At 42.1% G+C, this 10,095-nt stretch overlaps 2 protein-coding genes across 4 annotated transcripts in view; one reads left to right on the top strand and one right to left on the bottom strand.

Annotated features, from left to right (window-relative positions):
* LOC112161168 (hippocalcin-like protein 1) overlaps positions 1-4,359 on the top strand; it is a 39,073-nt gene extending 34,714 nt beyond the window's left edge. Inside the window, exons 4-5 of the mRNA XM_024296205.2 lie at positions 1,460-1,565; positions 3,470-4,359. Coding sequence (XP_024151973.1) covers positions 1,460-1,565; positions 3,470-3,567 — 204 coding nt within the window. The 3' untranslated portion in view covers positions 3,568-4,359. The remainder of the gene's footprint in view (positions 1-1,459; positions 1,566-3,469) is intronic.
* A 1,628-nt stretch (positions 4,360-5,987) lies between these two features.
* LOC112161167 (extensin-3) overlaps positions 5,988-10,095 on the bottom strand; it is a 10,046-nt gene continuing 5,938 nt past the window's right edge. For all 3 annotated transcript variants that reach the window (XM_024296203.2, XM_036214257.1, XM_036214258.1), the window contains exons 5-6: positions 7,642-7,788; positions 5,988-7,534 (exon numbers count right to left, since the gene is read on the bottom strand). In XM_024296203.2, coding sequence (XP_024151971.1) covers positions 6,881-7,534; positions 7,642-7,788 — 801 coding nt within the window. In that variant the 3' untranslated portion in view covers positions 5,988-6,880. The remainder of the gene's footprint in view (positions 7,535-7,641; positions 7,789-10,095) is intronic.

Genomic DNA, 10,095 nt, shown 5'->3' with positions numbered 1-10,095 from the left:
TGCTGATTATTATGACAAAATCATTTCTGTTCTCTTAACAGAAAAGGCTCAGATGTTTCCTTCAAAATAAAAGCTTTTCTGTTGTAACTGCTGACACTTCTGGTCTCCTCAGTGAGACCATTTTAGTTTAAGAAACATGCAGACTCACTGGTGGAAATTTGAGTGACTCTGGTGTTCACTTTAGGATTGATTTCTTTACGTTTTGTCTTTCTTAGGGACTGCTGGATAAGAATCAAAAATGAAGGAGACTAGAGCTAGACGACAAATCGACTATTAAAATGGTCGAGGACTAATTTAATACTCGATTAGTCGTTACTTTGTATTATATGGAGTCAGAGTGTAGTAAAGATAAAAGTTATAATGACATTCTGTTAGCTTTTTGGACTGTTTTGGCATTTATTAAGTTTTTTTAGGCTATTTTGGAGTTTAGCTAATATTTCAACAGCATGCTAGCTGTTTTGGCTAAATCAAGCTTTCTTTGTTATTTTGGCTAACTTGGAGTTTGGCTAATATTTTAATTGGCTATCAGCTTTAGCATTTTCAGCTATTAATTTCAGCATCTTCAGCGGCCAAGTTCAGCTTACAGCATTCACACAAGCTGATTCACACATTAGTCGACTAATCGGAATAAATAATCTGTGATTAGTCGACTATTAAAATAATCCTTTGTGGTAGCACTACAACATTTAATAAATGATAGTAATGAGAAACGTGTTCTGGAATCCCTAAATTCTGGAGTAAATCTTTTTGGAGACGTGGTTCTGAGCTCTGATCGAACTGGGGAGGTCATGTGACTTTCATTCGGCGTTTCAGGACTCTAACTGGCCGGATGTGGTTTGGGGTGCAGACCTCTCTCTCCTGGCAGAACCTCACAGAAGCTTTATGCTGTGATGCTCAGAATGTGAACCCTCCAGTTGCTCCTCGATGAACAGCTGTGCTGTGATGACCTGGAGAGCGAGTCTCCTGCAGGTTGCCAGCGTCCGGTCGGTTCAGAGACTCCCAGTGGAGCAGCTTAAATGGGCTCCTAAGCTGATCCTGGATCCGTAACCGAGACGCTGAGCTTTTCCTGGCTCACTCACAGAGGTTAATTTAATGCCGTCGGGGGACAGGAGGAGCTCCATCGCTCAACAGATAAGATGCATCAGATCAATGGTCTAAGCTCCCATTGTGTACATCCACCCGCCCACAAACGCACACACATCCTGGAAGCTCAGCGATGTCGTGTCCTGTATAATATGATGAGCAGACGTGCTGATCCTGCAGGGATGTTCATGAGAACGCAGCTTTTGGCATTAACAGCAGCAGACATGCATGAGATACGGCCCGGCAGCGAGGCTGCTGGTGAGCACCTCCACAGCTGCAGCAGCTCTCGGCCTCTCTCTGCCTGAGTCGTCTTGATGCTTCTGCTGGCTTCACTTCACTTCTCTGTTTTTCTTCTGCCCCCCGCTCTGTCTTTCAGGCTATCTACAAAATGGTGTCATCCGTGATGAAGATGCCAGAGGATGAATCCACGCCAGAGAAGAGGACAGATAAGATCTTCAGGCAAATGGATCTGAATAATGATGGTGAGAGGAGGAGCTGGCTGTGTGTGAGGGCTAAAACTTTATTGTTCATTACAAGACACTCTGACAGTCAGCCCAGTGGCTGCATGGACTCTTGAGAAGTTCTTTATAAAAAAAAAGTTTTAAGAAGAAAGTCATGTTTGAGCCCCCAAAGGAAGTAGTTGAATGTTGTCTCTTCTTCACACGCTGAGCATCAGGCCGGAAGAGAAAGTCTGATTCAAGTGCTTTCACAAAGTTGGAATAGTTTTGACCGGGGAGCTGAGGAGGATTTTGTCTGCAATATCCCAGTTTCTCTCCTAAAAGAGCTCAAAATTCAAACCATAAACTTAGCTCAAAAGCACTCGAGCAGAGCAGGAAGCTGAAAACGAATGAACTCAAATGAAAAAGTGTGAATACGTTTGGTAAAATCTACAGAGAAACCAGAAAAATTAAACTCAAAACCAGACTAAGATGAATCCAAAAAACTAAAAACCTCATCTTCAATGAAAGTCTGTATTCACATCTGCTCTTTCGTCTGCGCTCTCGTCTGCACTTTTGTCTGCGTTACTCGTCTACACTCTCGTCTGCGTTACTCGTCTGCGCGCTCGTCTGCACTTTTGTCTGCGCTCTCGTCTGCGCTCTCGTCTGCGCTCTTGTCTGCGTTACTCGTCTACACTCTCGTCTGCGTTACTCGTCTGCGCACTCGTCTGCACTTTTGTCTGCGCTCTCGTCTGCGCTCTTGTCTGCGTTACTCGTCTACACTCTCGTCTGCGTTACTCGTCTACACTCTCGTCTGCGTTACTCGTCTGCGCTCTCATCTGCACTTCTGTCTGCGCTCTTGTCTGCATGCTCATTGGCTGCGCTCTGAGCAGATGATGCTCGTAAAGAATGAAGAGTGCAGTAACAGGAGAGTTTGAGGTGAAACTATGACTTTGGAGAAAAGAAAAATATAGAAAGACAATCAATGTTGGGCGATAGAGCGCCGTCCAGCGGCTGCTGCCCACCACTGAGTGAATTTCCCCATTGTGGGAGTAATAAAGGATTTGATTGATTGATTTATTATCACGACTGGTTCACATTCCTTTAATTCCCTCAACAGTGCAAACACAGCAGTGCAGAAGATGCCACAGCCTGTATCTCAATAATCCTTTATCTTCATCTCTTTATCTCATTTCCTCACACATAAATAAGCAGAAAACATCTCACCTCGTGTCAGCTTTGGTGCGTCGTCCCCTTGAAACAACGGCTGCAGACGGGACACAGCTGCAGTCCTGCTTCATGCTGGAGTTTGAAATGGCCCCGTGTGCATCTGCTTCTCCAGCTGTTTGCACATCGGGCCAGAACTGAAAATGATGTGTTCTTCAAAGCAGCTTGAAGAGGATTTTGACTCTGGAGTTTATCTCATTGAGACTTTAGACTGAATAAATATGCAGCCTCCAGGTGCTTCTCCAGTCTGTTTAACAACAGCTTTCCCTCATAGCATCCTCTGATGCCCCCCTGCCCCTTTGCCACCCCGATAAAACTTGCAATATCTGCCCCTGCAGGCTCATATGACACTGTTGTTCACAGTTCATGGAAAGCAGAAGTCCTTTGAAAGGGAAAGACTGCAACACAAATGTGTGTCATCTTGTTTTCATGTCACCTCTGAACCAATGTGTCTGCACAGATGGTAGAGCTGCTGTGGGAGATTAACCGCATGAATTTATGGAGCCATTAAAGAGCGCACTTCCTTTAAGCTGCTGCTGATGATGTCATCGCTCGCGGCTTCTCACACCGCCATCACCTATGGCTTCTATGAGTTATTTATCTGCTACTTTTAAAATGCAACAAAGAGAGAGAGATTTGTGTGAAGAGGGATCAGACCTTCAGTGTCGAGTAAACAGGATTTAACTCATTTGTCATGTATGATCTCCTGTGTCTGTCTGCAGGCAAGTTATCCCTCGAAGAGTTTATCAAAGGTGCCAAAAGTGACCCGTCCATCGTCCGGCTACTCCAGTGCGACCCCAGCTCGGCCTCCCAGTTCTGAGCCCGCCCCTTCACTTTATCTCCGTGATGCTACTAAGTCACTCAAATCAATGCATGATGGTTCACATCTCTCATCTACTTTCTTCTTGTAGTTTTGTGGAGGCTCTAACAAGAGTGAGGAAGAAGTTTTGCTTTTATAAATGGACGTCCACGCACTTCTGGGACATGTGTGTCCTCGTGTCATGAAGGTCGGATGTTTCCTCTGCTGGATGGGGACGTCTGCAGCTCTCCTCCAGCTCACATGTATATCCTGTACATACTGTAGGTCTGCGTGCACCCCAACATGAAGTTTCACTCCTCCTCATTTCTCTGGCATTCAAAAGCAGTATTATGTAGCTTCCTGGTCGGATACGAATGTGAGGGCGGGGCGAAGGTGGGGGCGGGGCTTCTGTGGGATTTTACTGCTGTATGAACTTTTTGCTGAGAAAAAGAGGGCCGAAGATCCTTTCAGGTTTTTTAAACTGCTGGTGTTTTCTTTTTCTTCACAAACTGTTTTTCTTTGTTGTACATATGATTTATTTATTGATTTTCATTCTTATTGTTGTGATTTTTACATCGTCATTGGAGATGACCATATTCCAGTTTACATTACCGAGAGAGAGAAGAACTCCAAGATGAAGGATTTCCAGAAGATGAAGGACTGATCAGCAACACCAGTCATGGGTTTAGACCAGAGGTCTGCAACCTGCAGCTCCAGATCCTAATGTGGATCTTTGATCTCTCCATGGTGGATCCTCGGACAAACATAAAATAATTCATGGAGACTGCTGACCCAGACATGTCGACCGTCAGAGTCAGCAGCTCCTCCTAACAAATCTACCTGAAGAAAACAAATAAACAAAGCCTGAAAACTAAGACTACCAAGATCCAAACTAAAATAACAAAACCCAGCAGAGTAAGACTGCTGAGGACAAAGAGGGGGAAAAGAACAAAAAAGTAAAAGAAAAAGAAAATAACATTTTTTTAAGTAAAGATTACTTATCATTTATTTAATTTAAATTATTTAAATGTATAAATTGATGTCTGAGGTTCACATAGATGATAAACTATGTAGGTTTTTACATCCTGTTGACCTGAAGACGTCTTGTTTGATCAACTCTACCTCCAGAATGAACAGATTTTAGATGGAAAGAGAAACTTTGATCTTTTATGAGTTAAAAGCATATTATTTCATGCTGTACAACATTGGTTATAAAAGAAAAAAAAAATCTTTTTTTTTTTATATTTTTGCTTTAGTTTGTGCCAAAAATAGGCATAATTCATATTTATTATTAAAAAACAAAAGGTCATGAATGCAAACCCAGATTTCTTAAAGACTAAAGTGCAGCTTCTAGGTTTTGATCAGTAGAAATCGAGTCCAACGGTTCTCGTCCCGTTAAAGGTTGCAGACCCCTGGTTTAGACTGTGCACTGGATCTGAATGTCGGTGTGTGTGAGTGTGTGCATGACAACACAAAGTGAATGCTTGAGGCTAACTTTTACAGTATTATGTTGTGTTGTTTCTTAATTTGTAAGTATCTTCAAACGCTTTATTATAGAAGAGTACAATTAAGATAGTTGTGATCTGTCACTATACTGCATGATCGTATAAAAATCAGACTTTAATGACAGTTTACGCTCAGCGGCATCTTTTTGTAGCTCTGCAGCCCCTCCACATGTCAGACTTTAGGAGCAATCTGTGCTTTTCCTCCGACAGACAGACAGAACTCACCAAGGGCTTTCTCAATCCTCCAAAGCTTTTATGGATTTTTTTTTAAAAACATGGATAAAAAAACAGTATTTTCATGGTAAAAAAGCAAAAGTTTTCCTGCTATCTGGATTGTTTAGAGTTTCCAGCTGTGAAATAAACAAATAAAAAGGTGATTGATTTAAATCAGTGCAGACATCATCTGCATGTCAAGTTATCAAGTTTAACTGGAAACAAGTGCACACAGCAGGTGATCAAGAAGACAAACACCTGGATGCAGCTCTGCCAGTCTAGCTCTCCTGTGTCTTTGTTTATTGAACCTCTGCGACTCAAACATCGTATTTCTCAAAGTAGAAGCATGCACGTGAACAGCTGACTTTAGAGCTGTCCTGTTGCACTGGACCTTTGTAAGCTGCTGCACCTCTGCTTTGGTTTTCTGGAGTGTCACTGCCTTCTGCTGGTAGGAACAGGAACAACACTTCCTACATTTGTTTAACGATCCGTTTTCTTACTCACTGCCTGTTGATGAAATGATCTTGTGTTTGAAAAAATAAGTTTCCTTCTTCTTCTCCTTCCCTCAGCATTTTTCTGTTGCATGAAAACCTCAGATGAGGAGGACATGTTTGTTCTGATATCAAAATATACCTGTGTGTTTTAAAAGAGCACGCCTCGTCATTTATGTTCTACCAGAGCAGCGGGAAGTCGGGCTTTCAGCCAGAGAGCGGACGCAGAACACCAGTGAGAGTACAACGTTTATTTAAAAAAATAAATAAAACCTTGTTTCTTGTCCGTTGAGAAGAACATTCCACGGAATAAACTGTTGGATGAAAGGTTGAAGGAATCCTCAAACACTGAACAACTGCCTGTAGCTTCATGTCGGGACAAATGCCTCGACGTCGGACGGGGTTAACAGGACAAATCACAGCTCTGTGTCGATCAACAGCCAGAAAGACCTGGTGAAGTCGGCTTGTTTGACCTTTTAAGCATTTGTTCACGTTTTTAAAATAAAAAAAGACAAACACTAAAGTCTATGAGAGAACTAGAGGAATAAAAGACACTGATTTTGATTTACAAAACTAAGACGAGGCCAGCTCATACTTAGTAAACGGCTCAGGGAACACAAACAAATGTTGTCCTTTCGACATGTAGCTGAACCTACACATTCAGCTAGCTTATATGCTAAGAAGCTTAGCCTAGCATAACAGCTACAGTTAGCATGTGCAGCTAGCTCTCCCTTTTATGCAATACCAAAAGCTCAACCAAAAACAGATGACTGAAATCAACTAAACTGAGCTGACTTCAGGTTTTTCTTTTGGATTTAGACACTTCTTGGAGATCTGGATCTACAGGCACTTCTTTCTGGAAAAGTGTCTGTATGGCAACAAAACAGAGATTTGGGTTTCTTCACTTTACTTTAGCGACGTTGAACCAGAACTCATTCTCACCTCAAAGACTTTGGCTAAAATCTTTTAAGCTAAAACACAGAAAAAACTTTTGAGCAAAAATATTAAAGCAGCATTGAACACCAACTTTGTCCTCACATGAAGTCCACTAAACATCTCCAGCCTGGAGACGCAAACATCTTTACAAACCGACAAGGTCCAGGACATTCGGCGGGTCAAATCAAGCTAAATCCAGAAGCTGGAGCGTTCTGGAGCGGCCCTCTGCAGGAGCCGGTCCTCTTCCGGTTTCCTGGGATGGCTTCCGGTCCTTCTCTCTGGCCTCTCTCGATGCTGCTGGGGCCTCTCTGACTGAGGGAGGCTATGATGCTGATGTGGGAGGGGCTGTGGAGGAGGTCGGTACTGCCGAGGAGGAGCGGAGGCGTGTCTTTGAGGTCCATCGTGAGCGCCTGGATGGTCCCGGTAAGACTTTGTGGGTTTGATAGGGGTCTCTGGACGATCCATATAAGACTTTACTGGTTTGTTGGGGGTCTGTGGACGATCCGTATAAGGCTTCACAGGTTTTGGAGGGGTCTGTGGACGATCCGTATAAGGCTTCACAGGTTTTGGAGGGGTCTGTGGACGATCCGTATAAGACTTTACTGGTTTGATGGGGGTTTCCAGGCGGCCTGTATAAGCCTTTACTGGTTTATGGGAGGTTCTTGGTTGATCTGCATAAGGCTTCTTTGGTTCCGCGTGGGTTCTTGAAGGTTCTGTATTGGCCCGAGCAGGTTTCTTGTGATGTCTGGGTTCGGTAAAAGGCTGTGCCAGTTCACTGTGGCTTCCTAAATGATCAGTGTGATTGGAATGATGGACTTCCTGCAAAGGCTTCCCCACATTGCTCTAAACAGACAAAATAATGATAGAGACGTTAGTGGAAGCCTGGTGTCCACTGTGAACCTTTTAATAACAGAAGCAAGTCAATGTGTGTTTGTCGACCAAAGACTGACCGGTCTGATATGGGGGGGGGATTTCTTCCTCCTGGGGCAGCATGGCAGGCCCAGGAAGGAGGCGCAGGCCGCCGAACATCGGGCAGAAAACACCAGCTGAACGATGCACATGATGATCAGGGGAACCCAAAGGATCAGCGTGGTACTCTGGAGAGGATGAGGTTACAGAGATGGTAACATAATAAAGCAAAAAGGGAAAGAAAAAGCTGCCAGGATTTACATTTCTTTTGCAAATTTATTTGTGAAATTCCTGATGGAACATCTTCTGTGTCACTACAACATTTTTTAGTAGTTGTTCAGCTTTCAACACGTCACAGCAAACCAGCTTTCACTGATTCAAACTGGAGGTTGGCAGAGAGTTTCACCCCCGATTCCCCTTCTGATACAACCCCGTATTTATTCCTTTTTATTATTCATAATTATGTTAAAAAGTTAGTTTAAAAATTGTCATTCTGCTAGCTTTTTGGACTATTTGGGGATTTACTAAGATTTTTAGGCTATTTTGGAGTTTAGCTAATATTTCAGTTACATGCTAGCTGTTTTGGCTAATTTAGGCGTTTAATTTTTTTGTTTTTTTAGGCTAATTTGGCATTAGCTAATATTTTAGCTGGCTATCAGCTTCAGTGTTTTTAATGACCAATTTCAGCATCTTCAGTGGCCAAATTCACCGTACAGCATTCACACATTTTTGCAGGTAATGCTGTATATCTAGTTCATAATTATGTTAAACAGTTACAGTTTTAAAAATGTAGTTTTAGAGTGTTCAATAAATGTTTATCCTGTTTGGTCCGCGACCTAAGGTGTGTTTCGGATTTTGCCCCCTTGTGACACCCCTTGCCGTATTTCACCCAAACTGGAGACATTAAAAAATGATCCAAATCTGAGATCCCATATTCATCTTAAATCTGATATTTCTGCCTCAACAAAGAAAAGAAATGCATGACAATTTAAAGTTGCTCACTTCTTCCAGTAGGAGGTGCTGCAGTCTTTCAGCATCCTTACTTTCTGCATTTGTACAGCTCAGTCTGGCTCTACTCAAAATTAAGGTGCTTCTACAAGGTAGTTCCCCGCGCTGGGGGTTCTATTTCAGGCATTTGTGTTCCTCGACTACAATTCTAATCAATGTATGTAACGGTGAGTAGAAAATTTACTTGAATTTCCCTGAGGACCTCCAAAGGGATTAATAAAGTATTTTCTATTCTATTCTAAAACAGAAATGTGATTATACTGTATTTTTGAAGTATGATTGAAAAAGAGATGCTAACACGACAGAACAATTGAAGGCTGACTACTATGAACTTCAATAATTAATATATTACCAAGGTAAAATATTGATTACTGCAATGTTTGCCATATCGAGATACTATTGGTATCGTGAGTCATGTATCGTGAATCGCATCGTACTGCGAGTTACGCTGAGATTCCCAGCATGTAGACCAACAGCAGGCTGCAGTACGAGTGTCACAAAAGAAATCAACAATGCTACAAATTCTGACAGGAGATGCATATCTTGGCACAAAATGAGGGTTTAGGACTGAGGGACTGAAGGGGACCAGTGTCTGAGAGTGGTAAAATTATGCTAGCATCATTAGCCAAAAATGGCTAATGTATAAAGCATAACCTGAAATGAAATATTCAGTGCAAATCCCATCACCAGAAAGAGTCCACTGGATTCAATGTCAATTGCACTCAACCACTGTTGTCTAACACCTATGGGCCATGCTAAAGCTAACACGATAACGACCGACTGTTACAGAATCAAAGATGGGCGGGACTTTTATACTGGAGCTGAGAGCATGAGCGAACCCTGCCGAGCTTATATGGATTCAGAGTGTAGTAAAGTTGAACAAAGTTGTGAATGTTAGCACCCAAAAATGCACTTTTTTTCATTATTTGAGTCACTGAAAGCAAAACATTCTTTAGTGAAAAATAGTTCTTTGTTTCAGATGCCGACCTCATTAGAGAGATCAGGAATATACTTTCCATCAAACTCATTTTGACAGCTGACCTTTGACCCTATATACCCTTTATAAATAAAATTTATATTAAATTGTTACATCATCTTGAGGGGTGGGGCACCTGTCAAAATGAGTTTGATGGAAGGTATATTCCTAATCTCTCTCATTTGATATAATCTTGTTTTAATCCCATAAACTAATGAAAGACAGAGGCTGCACGATTCATTAAAAGTTCAATAAACTATCATCTTTAAAGTCTTTTTTTAGTAAGTTTAAAGCTAATGATAAGATGTCTGTTTTACATCCACCCATGACCCAATTAGTCAACTAATAAAAAAAAAAATCAGTGATTAGTCGACTAATAAAGTAATCTTTTGTGGCAGCTCTACTGGGTATAATGAAACGTGACCATTTCATCCTGATTCCTTTCCAGGGCAAACCTCCACCTCTCTAACTCCACCTCCACCTGTTCCCTGCTCTCACTACAAATCACAAT

Source organism: Oryzias melastigma, linkage group LG11 (assembly GCF_002922805.2).
Source record: "Oryzias melastigma strain HK-1 linkage group LG11, ASM292280v2, whole genome shotgun sequence".
In the NCBI taxonomy this organism is placed as follows: Eukaryota; Metazoa; Chordata; class Actinopteri; order Beloniformes; family Adrianichthyidae; genus Oryzias; species Oryzias melastigma.
Note: the sequence above shows the minus strand (reverse complement) of the source record. Positions and strands in the feature narration are given on the sequence as shown.